Source organism: Poecilia formosa, unplaced genomic scaffold (genome assembly GCF_000485575.1).
Source record: "Poecilia formosa unplaced genomic scaffold, Poecilia_formosa-5.1.2 Scaffold79, whole genome shotgun sequence".
NCBI lineage: Eukaryota > Metazoa > Chordata > Actinopteri > Cyprinodontiformes > Poeciliidae > Poecilia > Poecilia formosa.
Window position 1 is genome coordinate 480710 of NW_006800018.1, and position 15184 is coordinate 495893.

Consider the following 15184-nt stretch of genomic DNA (forward strand, 5'->3'; position numbering starts at 1 on the left):
GAATGCTGATTGTTGTCGGAGATAGAAAAACACCAAAAGTAAACAACTAACTTTTGGTATGAGGTAACACAACTAATATAATTACATTACTAAATCAGAATACCGCAAAGTATTTATTTATTCTTAATTTTTCATTCTCTTAAGAATGTAGAGATAATTAAATGATCTAAACAAGACCTTAAAGTGGTTCCAGTTTCTCTCGATGGCCAACCTGTTGAAACTGTGGCAGATTTTAAATACCTTGGGTCGTTCCTGGACAGTCAGCTCAACTTTGCTGAAACAACTTTGCTGATTATATTTTGAAGAACTGTTCTCAGAGACTCTACCTTTTAAGAAGACTTGGTGATCTTGTCTTGAATTTGGAGGAAAAAAATCATTTTATTTATCACTACAGAAGGGTTCAGTGAATGCGCATATGAAACTGGTGGGTTCGGTACCTCAAAAAAGGTTAAGAACCACTGCTCTATAGTTAACCATAATAACTATAGAGTTATGATTAACAACCAAGCTACTGGGGAATTAAATGTTTTTATGGGTGTGACTTCCTTTTTAGAATTGCTGATTTGTATTAACCATTATTATTACTAACCATTTCTTGCTATGTATTTCTTGAAATTCAGAGCACATAATCTGGTATGAATTAATATGTTCTAGTGTTTGTCTGTTTGTGTTGTTTTTCTTCATTCTGCCATTGGGGATCACCAGTGGTGGGCTGTCAGGACCAGCAGCAGGGTCTTCACTGCTAGCCCTAGAAAATTGAAAAGAAAAAATGTAAATGTTTTAATCATATTTAATTTAATTTTTATTCCACAAACCAGTTGCTAATTGGTATTATGGAACTTTCACTTTAATTTCCCACTTTTAAAAATGTGCCTTAAACGCATCTGGCGAGCTGCTCCGCCCCAGGACCTGCTATACAAATTCAGCTACCCTTTCGTCAAAAATGCCGCGCAACAGGCCATAATTGGCAGGACTGACAGAATTATCGGTTGAGGTTCTGTCAGTCAGAATTATCAGCCAATAATTTTGACTGACGGAACCACCTGTCGTCCCACAGGCCCTGCTGTAAGGCAAAAGCTTCCCCTGTATTCGTCAGTGAAATGAACATGGTATTTACAAAATGGCGGCCGCTTCAATTCCCTTTGACCTAGTTGCAGGCTCATCAAAATCGCCTTTTTCAAGAAGCTCTTTAACGGATAAAAAAGAAATAACTAAAAATTGATAATCCATACCAAACCTGGATTCACTAATACGGACGAGTAAGAACTTTGTAATGTATTTTAGCTATGAGCACTACGAGTGGCTAACAGCTAGCACTAAGCACAACAACCTGTGGATTCTATTTACAAGTAATGGGTGAGTGTTACTTTTCTATTGCATTCTCATACAAAATTTGCTTAATATTGTTTTATTTTAATTGTTCACATGTGCTATTTGAGCAGTTTGGATTGATGTTGAGCTTAACTGGGAAACAAGGAAAAGTTTAGCTAAATTGCTGGCTGTTCAATTGTGCGATGTTGCCTGTGTATTTTGTTAAAATACACATTGATATATTGGTAGATATATGCATTGTTGCTTTACTTGGCGTATTTTTATTTATTTGCATGTTTTTGGATGCCTGTTGCTTGGTGTAGTGCTTAATTTATTTATTTTTTTGCATTGTCCTGCACAAGGTGCTTATTGTTCAGGTATAGTTGACTTCTTTTGAAGGCATATCTACATGGTTGTTTCAGCGTACTCATGTTGATTATTAATATGGACTTTCCTTTATGAAACAAATTCAAATATAGTTGGATAAGATGGAGGTAGTGAACCCTGTTTCACAACACTAAAAGGTGTTTGCACTGTGACTTCTTTTTCTTCAATTTATTCAGTTGTTATAAAAATGCTTTATATATATCAAATATGACTTAATATAATTGGATTTCTGTCTCTTTTAAAACCCCAGCTCTTTCTGAAACGCCACCTTCGTCACAAGCTCTTATGTCAACAATTTAGCAGCATTTTTACCAGAGTTGCACTAAGTAGTCGCTCATGTAATGAGCTCAGCAAGATGCCTGCTAATTGCTCCTGGCTAGTCTGAAGGAGATGAGTGAGGGCGTGGTCTGTGAGGCGGAAGCTTGAAAACTGCTGCTCTGAGCTTTTTGCACAGCTGAATGGTTTGCCAACAGGAGATTGAAGGATTTCCCAAACATGCACGAAAGAGTCGAAGCAACACTCCAGGTACGTTTTTGATGAAATAACTTTAGAACGTTTTTTTTTTTTTTAAAGAGTCATTTTTACATCGAGTTCCCCTTTTAAACTTAAAAAAAACTAAACCGAAATAATTTATAACAGCTGATGAAAAAAATAAATAAAACGTATTGAATCAGTTTGTATAGTTGAATGCAGAGTTACAGCAGCTAATGGAGCTGGGTCCCTCTTGTTTTGGTTCTGTGGTTAGTTCGGCCGGTCAGCGGCACTGTAGTGTCTCTGGAACCCCCCTCCCAAAACTATTTTCTCCCCTCTCCTCTCGCACCACAAAGGCAACAATAATAGCAGCTGCGCTCATCACACCCGACTTACAAGAGAAATGTGTCGTGAAGAACAGTTTAAAAAGCTGTCCCCCCCCCTCACCCCCTCCTCGCTGAGTGGATCTCTTTCCCACTCCGCGCTTTCTGCTTTATTTCACGTGAAGGCGCAACAATACGGGATCAGCGAGCGGCGCCTTGAACTCAATTGGCTTTTATATTTAGCCCCCGTGAGGGGAGCAGCAGCAGCAGCGTGGCGGGGAGAGGAGACCCTGATCCCGGTGTTGTTTAACATCCGAACCCCCACAGAGACCTAGCGCCGGGGCCGCGGTGCAGCGGCCGGGGGGGATGTGGTGGTGAGAGCGCTGCGTGTTCCGTCTGTGTCAGAGAGAGAGAGAGAGAGAAGGAGAGGAAGAGAGCGAGAGGGGAGAGGGAGAGAGGCAGGGGGAACAGTTTATCGGTGGAAACATGATGATGGCCGGTGGTGGAGATGGTGGTGGAGCAGCAGCTATGGACCACAACGGGATATACACGAACCCGAACCTCCACAGCCTGCAGCAGCAGCAGCAGCAGCAGAGTCAAATGGAGGCGGATAACCCGGACTCCCGCAAGCGGCCGCTGGAAACTCCGGCTGAAGAGGCCGGCTGTACCAAGCGCACCAACACCGGAGGTAAGAGCGACGCAACACGAAATCAGCTAGTCCTCCGCGTCTCCTCCACATGAAGCCGCAGGTTGGTGTCGGAATCTGTGCCAAGAAACAAACAAAAAAGAAAAAAAAAATACGTAAAACAAAACAAACAAACAACAACATAAGCGGTCTGTCAGTATCAGCCGTCAGCGTGCAGCCAGAGCGCATGGAAGCCCAGCGAACAGGCTGAGGCTGAATGTTGGCGTTTCCAGCGCAGCACCTGTGCGCTTTGGAAGGCTCCCCAGTGTTTATGGCTGTTACTTCATATCCCAACAGGGAGGGCAGGCTGCCTGACAAACTGAACGGCCTCCTCAGCTCAGGTCGGCTTTGAATGTGAATCCAAAAAAGCTCTCTGCTCCCCATCTGGAGCTGGAGATATGCAGAGAAACAGAGAGCTGATTGGTTTAATGTTGTAGCTTTGTTCATTAGTCTGCTCTCTGTTATAGGCTCGAATTTATTAGACTCACAAAAATCTTTGTTGAACTTCGGGGTTTTTTTTTCCCCGTTTCTTTTTTCCACCCTCAAAAGCAAGAAACATAAACCGTGTTTATGGCAGGGATAATTGGAACCGTAGAGAAAACAGATCACAGCCGCTGCAGGTACTTAGAAAGAGGCGGTTCCTGCACAGGAGTCCTCCATACAAATAAAAACACATCCAAGGAAGTGGCTAAAACCAAAACATAGTCTCATTATGAAACGTAGAACTAAAATAAAATTAACTAATCAACATGGACAGGTCTTTCAGGTCATTGTTAAGCAATTTAATTATACTATTAGAGACAGTAAGGCATATTTTGATATTGATCAGGTACCAAGTAATACAGCTCCAGTATTGGCGATACCGATTCAGAACTTTTTGTATTCAAGTTTGATGTATCATCAGGCTTCTGACCTTTAGGTGTTTTTGTGGGTTTTCCTTTAATTAATTAATTTTTTTGTTAAAACCTAAAACAGAATTGGGCAAAGTTTTTAGGTTTATGCTTTAATAGAAAAACAAAATATATTTGTGTGAATCTTTTTCTGCATAAACAAAGCAGACAAAAAAAAAACATGATTTGTAAACAAATCAAAAGAAAGTATTTTTCTGAGGTGGAGTTGAGAAAGTCCATTACAAAATTAAAATAAAATTTTAGGAGAGATTCTTAAACTAAAGCAACGATCGCACCACTGATACCAACTTATTGGTATTATTGAACTTATCAATACTTTGGGTTAATCCGTCCACCTGTTGTTACTATACAAAACCCTAAGGAAGTTTCTGTGTTGTGATCAATTATTCACAGGTGTCCTTGTCATTCTGTGTGCAGGATTTTACTAAAATTTCAATACAAAGACTAAATGATTACAGAATTAACTTTTTGAACTGGTTTCAGCATTTTATTTTAGCAAATAGCATTGTTAGCATTACTAATTAGCTACCTTGGAGACGAGATCCATTCCTTAACTCAGCGCTTTCCAAAGCACATCCAGCATGTTTTATGACAGAAATAAAACAACTCTTAAAAAGGATAAACACAGTAACTGTAATATATTAATCTTTGTTTTATCTGCTGATGTCTGACTCCTCTTTGCAGCCGTTTGAAGAAAGCGTAGAAAATGCAGCTTCCTTTACTAAAGCTTCATACAGTTTTTGTGCTGTCATTGACCCCGTGGATGCTCGAAGCGTCTGAGTCAATCGCTCGGTAATAGCTTCCACACCAAAGAGTGTTATTGTCGGGCGTAAAGAGTGAGAGCTCACATGGTGTGTTCACTGATTGGAAAAGGAAAAAAAGATGCTGGTAACCTAGACCACTTGTAGGAGCATCTCTGCTCCTGTCAGCATCTGTCCTGGTTGTTCTTCTTTTACTCTATGAATGTAATTGCTAAACAACTGTATTCATCCATCACCAAACGAGCTTCCTTTTGAATGTTTTTCTATGAACATTGACGAGGAACAGCGGAGGTCTGGTGGATCCTTGTTTTTGTGAGTTTCAGAGTCACTCTCGGAGCTGTGGCGCTCTCGAAACGTTGACACTTAAATCATAAGCTCAGCTAAGCAGGAAAACCAATAGGTAAAATTTATACAAGCCTCCAGGGTGAACACTCATCGCCGGTCGTAGTGCAGATCTCTATCTAACCACGGTTATTTATAGGTTTCCTGATGAGGCCAATCGGGCTGGAGGATAAAATACCAATCAGAAATCTTGAAATGCTTGTTAAAAAAAGATGTAAGAGAAGACTTGTGTTGCAACATAAACATAGGATATTAAGAACGGGGAATTATTTGCTGCAGTGTCACGGTAACGGTTGGGTTTAGTGGTGACGAAGAACCACTGCATGAGTCCTAATTTTTCTGCAAGATGTTTAGAGAGCCGCAGTCAGAGGATGATGGCTGATTCCAGCTACTGTACGTCTTACTCCAGCGTAGGGCTGTTATGCTCTGCAGCTCACAGCGAACACTTACTCAACAACTTAATGTTAATTAGATGTCTGCAGAGAAACACTGTTTTGTTTTTTTCACCATATGTTACTAGGATTTCTCCCTTTGTGCACCAGCAGCACCTCATTCGGTGACAGCAGCATTATATCATATTTTCTGACAGCGTGAGCGGATCCTTTCTGCACTTTACTGCTCCTCAGAAATGAAATTTCAGCAAGGCACGAAGGGATCCCTGATGGCACCAGGCAGTGTTTTAGAGCATTTCCAAACCCCACATGTCATCCATTAACACCTCGAAAAAAATCAGCTGCAGAAGAAGAGCTAACGTGGCGCTCCTGCTTCTCGGAGGGAGTTTTTCACCGTTTACCTGCAAGCACCAACACCCGGCTCGGATTTTCTCATTCAATTACCAGCTGATGTGAATGTTGGAGGAGTGTTGACGAACGTTTTAATTGGCACATATGGTTTTGGCTTTTTAGTGTTGCCGCTTCCATAATTTCGCAACCTGATGTTGGATAATTGATGTAGTGACTCCGGGGAAAGAGCAGCTTCGAGAGCAGGGTTTTATGTCTTTAAGTAATACAGGATCAGTCAAGGAGCCTCGCACCTGTCCCAGGGGACGCTGAGGGACGACAGGTGCACTCTGGAAGGTTCGCTAGTCCATCAGAAGACCATCCATTTTTATTTACGTATGGTCAGAGATGCTCTGAGTCAAAACTCTGGTTATTGACGTCTCCTACCAGCTTAGCATCACCTATTACCCTGCTCTGTGTGTCTCTGAAGTGTATGTATGGGAAGAGGCATGGCTTAGTTACCCGCATATTAATACTTTATGAAGCTACTGTTTCAAAACTGCCATTGTGACCCTGGGTGGTTCAGTCAGTAGAGCAGAGGCTGTAGTCCTCGACGCGGTTGTCCTGGGTTCCCCTTCTCTCTGCTTCCTGTTTCCTGTCCAATTATTGTTAAATAAAGGACACTGGTGCCTAATGGGTATTAAAAGAAAAACAAAACAAAAACAACATGTTCCACTTTATAGTGGCCTCTGTTTGAGAGGTAGTTGACAGGAAAGTGGACTGTGAGAGAGGGGAAGACATGCGGCAAAGGTCAACGGGCCTGGACTCGAACCTGTGACGAATGCGTCGTTCCAAGGCCTTCGTACATGGGGTGCACGCTTTACCCCTGTGCCACGGCCATGCCTATACAGAAAGTGCATTACAAAATCAGAATAGCAATAAATCACATCTGTAGCTGATACTAAAACTGGACTGGGGGAGGGGGTACGTAATTTGATATTCAACCTACAGAAGAAATTTGGTGTGTATAGGTTTTCCCCAGGTACTCCAGTTTCCTTCTGTTATCCAAAAACATGCATGTTGTGTTAGATTAGTGAGTCTAAGTTGCCCCTAGGTGTGAAGAATGGTTGTCTTGTATGTCCCTGCATTGCGCTGTGACAGACTGAAACCCTGTCTAGAGCCAGCCCCCCCCGTTCCCACTGTCTGCTGCAGACCCTCTGTAAAGCCAGTCTGGACGATGGGTGGACATTAGTTGGGAATATAAATTTGGAATAGTTTCAAATTTCTAAAAACTGTTTAAATTGACATTGATGAGTATTTATTTTACTCCAACTTGCTATTTATTGATCAGGAAATGTATTTCTGGTGCTCAAGTGCCAGAAATTGATGAAACTTTATCCTGCTCTCTTTTAACATCTAAACTAATTCATGTTGCAGGTGGCTGCCTAAATGTATGATTTGCGTATAGTCCGAGTTTAACAGTACAGCAAGGGGGTATGCAGAACAGCCTCAAGGCCCTTCTGAAATGCCTAATTATTTACTGGAATTTGATGTGGAGGGAAAAATTAAAACAAATGCAGAAAAGCAAATCATTTCCATCCAGTGATCTTTGTATTGTCTCTTCTGCAGCCTGTCTGACAACAGTGTTAGACAGGCTGCTAATCCTCAGCCACCCCTGTAATCACCAGCCCCAAGACTACGTCTGATATTGATCACGTTATTCCAACCCAACTGATCATTAACATGACTGGCAGTTACAACAAAGAGAAGAAAGCCTTGGCTCTTTCAAAGCCGAGAGCCCCCCCTCGCTGTGCATTAGGAGCCGTGGACACTGAATGAGGGAAATGACTACTCTTTTATCAGCTACGCCCTTCTCTCCTCAAAATGAACCATCATTCATTCACTCTTTTTCTTTCTAAATTATCCGTACTGTGAGCCCACGTTGTTGGCAAGCAGACGCCTTCTGAAAGGTTGTTTGCTTTGGGGTGGGGGGTGGGGGGGTTCTATGATCTCGTTATGTTGCTAATGGAAAGGCTGGCACAGGAATGTGAGCTGTGTTTTTATTTGTTTATTTATTTATTTGATTTTTTTTTTTTTTTTGGAGGGAAGGACACAGGTGCCCTTGCAGAGCGATGTGACGTGAGCGGACTGTGAATTTGCCAGGTGGCAGCGAAACAGAGAATAGGAGGAAGCGAAAGTAATGAGGAGACGGAGAGAAAAGAGGAGCCAGATAGACCCTGAGAGAAAGTGGAGTCTACAGGGAAGCTGAGGCTATACAGTGGAGCATCTCTCTGCTAGAATCTTCTGGAAGGTGTTTGTTTCAACAGCCAAAAAAAAAAAAGGGAAAAATGTTATGGTTTGATCAAACTGATCAACATCCAGGAGGGAGCGAGTTCATTGTGTGCAGGTTTCCTGGAATGCGTCGTTAAATGAAGCTGGACCCCCGTGTCCACTAACAGGTACTTGCACACAAGCACACTGCAGTTTTTTACACTCATTCGGTCACTAAAGATACCTCTCGGTGTAAGATTTATAGGCGTAGTGATTGGCTTCATCACCCCCCTCCACCATTCTGCGGCACTGCCATTTGCAATGGTTGATGAGCCCCTCCGCCCTCTCAAACATGGCCGTCTCAGGGATTGGGGGTGGGGGAAAAGAGGAAAGGAGGGTGGGTGGCGTAAAGCGCGCCGTCTCCGATCACTCCTCCTCCACCTCCTCCATCATCTGGCTATGTTCTCCATGCACCTCTCCAGCCTCTACTGAAGGTCATTGTGCGAAGCTCTTCGTCCGGCGCTGCCGTCCGCTCCTTCAGCCACTTCACCTTTGTCACTTTTCTCTGAAAAGAGTGAGTGAATGGACTGCCGTACTTTATAGTGCTGCGTCAAAAGAGGCGGAGTAGAGGAGAAAATTCAATTTTTTGGGGACCGGCGTCGGGGGGGGTGGGAACGTGACGTCCTGAGGAGAGGAGGCCGGCCATTGGCTGCGCCGACTGCCAGTCCTGCGTGCTGCTGCAGACGGACAGGCCACTCGATGAATATGGATGAGAGCAGTGAAAAGGGTGATGCGGCAGGGAAGACCCCCCCCCTTCAAACCGATGCAGGCTTGAACAATGCGTGCCGTCTTTCACTGAAAACACTCAGAGCCTGCATTAGCATTTTCTCAGACAATTGAGGCTCGGGCCAGCTGCAGGCATGGCTCGGATGCTGCGGTGAAATCTCTTTTTCTGCACCCCACTGATGAATAAGACCTCGGTGAAAAAAAAAAGGTCGACTGGCCGCATTCCTCAACACTACCGTTGCACCTATGCCTAGGCTAATGTCAGGAGCCCCTTTAGAGATTGCGCCCCGGCATTGATGGCGATCTGACAGAGGACTTGAGAAGCAGCAGATCTCAGAATGGGTAAGCTTCAAACTCTGATTGTCTGACTTGTTGAATTTATCCATCACGCTGCACCATGAGTACTTTCATACATCTTAAGGCGGATTTGTTCATTGCGGCTCATTTTTGTTCCATCGTCCTTGCTCCCCCGTCAGGAGCAGGTTGGTCCATTGAAATGCAGAATGGGTACTTGGAAGGGTTGTGAGAAGGAGGGGAGGACGGTCACAAGGCATTTCCTCCTGACCCACCCCCCTTGAGTGACTTAACTAAACGCATTTGGCTCAGAGACCATGTCTCTCCTCCAAGCCATCCTTCCAGTACTGGAAGCAAGGGTTTGAACTAACACCCCACTGGCTCAACCTCCCAATGTGCCCCACTGCTCCCGTTCCCTGGTGACAGATTGCCATGTTTACTCTACCACATGACGCCATTAAAACCTGTTACTGTGATCTCAGACACTGGGACGGAATTAATTATTGACTAATGACACCAAACGTGGCTGTGAGGGCGACAAGAGGGGGATCTTAGCGGCTTCCTCCCCTGCTGGGTTCACTCCCGGCTGAAGATGAGCAGAAAGTTACGCAGTGGGTTTGGGCTCGTCTGGCAACAACAGGTCTCGGAATATTGGGATCCAGTAAAAAGAAATCATTCCGTGAAATGTTTTCCTACTGGCACGCTGTCGGTTATCAGGCGGCAGGTAGTTTAAGGAGCTCGGGAGGTTTTTGGCGACAGTGTTATTTTATTTTTCCCATCAAGGTCATTTTGTGTTTCACGTTAAGAGAAAAGCAGAGAGCTGACTGCAACCCTGCACAAGATTCAGATATCCAAAGAGGAGATGAAGGAGGATAAAGAGCATTGAATCTGATCGAACGCATTCGTTTTTCTTTTTCTACTTAAAAGATACGTCAGCTTTTATCCTCACTTGAAATATTCCGAAAATGTGTTTTTTTTTTTTTTAATTGTCAAAGTGAGTTTTAATAGATCCAAACTAAAAATTCTGCCACTAATAATGGTATTGAATATGTGGATGTTTGTCAGAGCCATTGGTTACGAGTGATGTTGAGCAAACCGAGCCTACGTCTGAATGGAACATGAGGGGCATATTAATGCAACAAGAGGAAGAGCTACCATGTGGGCTGTGAAATTCCCCTATGTCACAGTGCCATGTTCATTCACATCTCAATCTAATGAGTGTATTATCGAGGCAACAGGTTGGTCTCAGTCCACCTGCATCCCCCCCTCCTCCCCACCGCCCCGTCCTCCATGTCTTCAGCACGCAGGTCGCGCCTCTGCATTCCATGTCCTCAACAAAGTACAAAACACGGTGACGGGCTACGACGGCTGACAGTCCGACGGCACGCTTTAGAGAAAGGTAGCAGAACCGTGGCCAGAAAGGTTTTACGGCGCTTCCTAACACCGCTGCCCCGCTCTACTGACGTCACCCCTATTGGTAGTTGAGAGGGATCGAACATGACGTCATTGCATCCGTATCAGCATGCAGAGGGGATTGTTTGTGCCCGTGCTTAAGTTCAAGTGTGCACCTGTGTCAAATGTTCACCATGACATCACCGCAACGTTGTCGGGTCAATCAATAACGCATGGGCACAAGCGCCAAATGTGGCTGATTGCTCCGTCGCAGTTTGCACTGAGTGGCACGAGGGCTTTCTTGGTTTTGACTGATTTCTAAGTAGAACTGCAGAAAATGGAGCTCTACCAAGCTAAGAGGAGAAACACATTCTGCTGCACAGTGACACTCTGTCAATCAGTGACTGCTAAAAGCCACTTTAAACCACAAAAGCCCCTCCAAAATGGAGGAGATTTAAACCATTTTGGCTCTATACCCTTTAAACAAATCTGCAGGATTGCTTCCCATATGTTCCCCACACGTCGGTTAATTACGACGGATAATTCTTTGTGGCTATTCACGAGCTGCTTGGATGAAGAGTTGGATGTAATTGTGTTCTGTCCTGATAGTTTGCATCTCGGGGTTCTTCTTTTTCTTTTTTTTTTTTTCTTGCATTCTGTCTTGTTTTGATTTCTGGCGTTTGGTTCCAGCGTGAAGCAGGATTACTTGACACCGAGCATTGACGGGTATTTATTCAGAGTGTTGCTAAAACTCCTTGAAAATGGTTAAAATTAGACCTCTGCAAACTGGAAAGGAGGTCATCATTTACTCTACATGAAAATCTGGGCCAGGACACAGAACATGCCTCCAATCGCTAATAGAACGTGAAAGCTGCAAATATTCCTACCCAAAATACCTGAGAATGTTTCCCCTTCTGAAAAATGTCAGCAAAAATATATTACCAACCTTTCTCCTTGCTTGATCTAAAACACATATTAATGATATGTTTTTTCATTAATTATTTCTTTAATATTTTGCTTTTTGAGGTCATTCAGTGCATATATATATGTGTGATGCTTAGAGCTGCTGTACATGATGTGGCCTTTTTCCCACTTTGTGTGTCTTTCCCCCAGAGGAGGGTGAGTACTTCCTGAAGGTGCTGATCCCCAGCTATGCAGCCGGCTCTATAATTGGCAAGGGTGGCCAGACCATCGTACAACTGCAGAAAGAGACGGGTGCCACCATTAAGCTGTCCAAATCCAAAGACTTCTACCCCGGTAAGAGGGAACACTCACTCACTCAATCAGACTGACAAATCAGAACGGCTCATAAGCATGTCAGGAGTCCTCCAACTCATCAGATGCTTTGGCACAAAAAATATTTTTTATCCACACCGTGAACTCGAGCGTCTTCGAGAATAAAACCGGATCTGGATGCGTCGCTTGTCCAAAGCACGTCTGCTCTCTAGTAATCTGGTGTCAACTCGACGTGTTGGTGTCGTTCCAAGAATTTGCGATTGCGATCTGACCTGATGGGACCTTGAAGCAAGTATGTGTCGCTTTCAAAATGGCGGCTCTCTGAGCTGCTGCTGTAACACTACCGGACCCGCAGCAGAGGTTGGTTAATTTGACTTCTAATCAGCTGCTCAGGGGGGAATCTGACAGGCCGCTTCATCCCGCTCTCGTTGCTTCCACTGGTGACAGTTTGTTGCGGCGCCGGGGCGTTTTTCTAGCATCTGAGCTAAATGAAGGAGAGGAAACTGATTGAAAGTCTGGAGCCGAGCTTCACTTCTCTCTCTCATTACATATTGATGTTTCGAACTTCTTCCAGCCACCGCTGTGTTGCGAAATCCTTCTGAGCTGTAACAGACATTATAGGGTAACAACAACAGGCTTTAGTACAGCAAGCTGTCATTCTGAGAGGTCTGACAGAGTTTGACTTGGTTGCCATTTGGTGGTGACAGAGGAGATGTGCGTATGTTGCCCTCGGGTGAAATAACAGATATACTGACGCTATTTTGGTGTCATTTAGTCATCTGTTCTGGAAGAATAGGTGGAGAGGTGATTATTTCAGCTGAGCCAGTTGTTCAAACCTTCAGAAAAATTACAGCTTACATGTAATTGCCGTATTTGGAAAGGAGGGACGCGAATTCTTTGGCTAATGTGGCGAAAAGGACATCTGGACTTTGTATGGTAAAGGATTCTCCAAGTATGATTACTTCAGATCAGGGCTGTCAAAGTAATTTTTATTTTGAGCCAAATCAAATATCTGAATGTTCTTAAAGGGCCGGTTGTGCCACAGTACATTGTTAAAACCAATTCAATTGTTAAAATATCAATAAATCGCTGTCCCTCCTGGAGTTTGTGATTTTTTTTGTATGTTTTTTGCAATCAAAATGACAGATTTTGTGGTGCCAATTTAGAAATGTTTGTAGGGAATTTTTTTATATTTGCGCTAATGTATGATGATAAATTTGACTTTTTATTACAGACAACATTTATGTTTTTGAACGGTCAGAGCAGAGAACCCACAAACTCCATGCAGGCTGTGATTTTAACCATAATAAATATCACAACTATTTCACTTTTTATTCTTATTACTGATGTTTATGAGGTAAAACAAAAATAACAAGCTAATATTGTTAGCTGGTTATTTAGCTGAGTTATCTATTTGTTCAGCTAGTCAGCAGATATAAAATAGCATTGTCTCAGTAATAGTGATAGGTGGCAATTCTTTACTTTGCACACTCTGACTGTGCATGTTTTTGTCCATGTCTACAAATATTTTTAAGCTGCCATCTTTTTTTTTTCTATGTCAGGAAAAAATGTGGACACCTTCCTTGGCAATGTGCAGCAAGAGGTGGGGGAGGGGCATTACTCATTGCTCCATGCAGCCAGAGAAAACTCAGTCTGGAGTATTATAAACCTTGGTCTGCCATCGGTTCGATTAATGGACCTGATTTTATAAAATGAATCTGTAAGTCATATTACCTCCCTCATCGTTAGCCGTTGGATATTTTACAGACAGACTCTGTGTTTGTCGCTAGCTTGTGTTCAAGAACGTTTTACAAGATGGAGTCGTGTCAGGAGTTGAAATGTCAGCCAACCTGATTTTTCTTTAAACGAGGTAAAGCTTTGGACATACGAGCTGACAGCTCACCGCAACAAGTGGGGGAGGGGAAACATGCCCCACTGCTGCGTTCAACCAAAAACACTCATGTTTTACTCAAACAAAAACAAAAATGTAAAACATAGTTTTTATTTAAAACAGAAAAACAACAGTTGTTCCTTAGGTGGCGTTACCATTTTGATTATTACTGATAACAGTGATCTCTGTAACATACATTTGTTGTTTAGGTTTTGATACATTGACTACTGAAGCTGAAAGCTGTAATTAAGACCCGCTAAAATTAGACGCACACAAAAAATATTTTTCCATAGAGTGACAGAAGCATAACAAGCTGATGTTAGTTAGATAATTAATTGGGCTTCTCAGTCAGGTAGACAGCCTGCAGTCGGCAGCCTCCGGTATCTCACCAGGATTGTTTGTGGACCAGAAATATCTCAGAACTGTGTTTGCTGTTAGGAAGGGAGAAGTTCAGGAGCCGTCCTCCAGCCTATCGACTGGCAGTGAGCAGCAACTATATTTAAATAACAAATATGACTTAAAACCTTTGACTTTGTAATTTAATGCCTTGAAATTGGACCTTTGCCTCTTTAAAAACTCCTGCTCTGTCTGAAACTCTGCCTTCAAGGAGCCATCCCAACATTGCTCAACTATGAACCTTTAAAAAACTTTTTTACCAGCATTTCCCTGAGATGTAGCAAAGAGGTCAGCAGATGCACATTTCCAGCAGGTGTTTGCTAATTGCTGCTGGCTAGTCTGAAGGAGCTGAGTGGGGGAGTCACGGGGGAAGGGATGCTCTGTGGGGCGAAAGATCGGAAGCTTGGAAACTGCAACTCCGAGGAGGAGCTGCATCTTGAAGGCGGCGCTCGGTCCAAGCAGGGGTTTTGCTATGGGAGATTAAAAGACTTCTCAAACATGCATGAAAGAATCAAAACAACACTCCAGGTTTTGATGAGGGAATAACATTATAACATGATTTAAAGCTCAAAGAAGTTGATTTTATATAATCATCTTTAATAATTTCCCCCAAAGGTTGCAGATTTTATTTCGAAAGCTGCCTGATAATCCCCACAAAAGTCTGTGCCTGGCTGCTGTTGTGCATTTCTCCCCTAAAATAATAGTTTGGATATGCAGAGGTGCACATCCTAAGCATTCATTCTACCAAAGAGTATCACTCAAATATGGCAACAGGAGAACGTTGCACATGCAGCTCAGTGACCCCTGTCAGCGTGGAGGTCAGCGCCGATACATCTTACCGTCCAAACACCAAACGCTTGATTCATAGAGGAGCCTGCCGCTTTGTCCTTCATGCTTCAGAGGAGGTTTGTGAGCCGGCTGCAAATAACAGGTGCCAAGCGTCTCGCTGCTTATTAGGTCCAGATGTTCTCCGTAGAACCAATGCGAGCAAATAATCCTTATGTTGTT

General features: G+C 43.3%; 1 protein-coding gene across 2 annotated transcripts in view; it reads left to right on the forward strand.

The window, feature by feature from the left end:
- Positions 1-2665: 2665 nt before the first annotated feature.
- Positions 2666-15184, forward strand: part of nova1 (NOVA alternative splicing regulator 1) — a 32662-nt gene continuing 20143 nt past the window's right edge. Inside the window, exons 1-2 of one of the 2 annotated variants that reach the window (XM_007556436.2) lie at positions 2666-3180; positions 11767-11910. In XM_007556436.2, the coding sequence (XP_007556498.1) occupies positions 2979-3180; positions 11767-11910 (346 nt within the window). In that variant the 5' untranslated portion in view covers positions 2666-2978. Of the gene's footprint in view, positions 3181-8620; positions 9310-11766; positions 11911-15184 lie in introns of those variants that run through there. The other variant, XM_007556437.2, reaches the window with a different exon arrangement.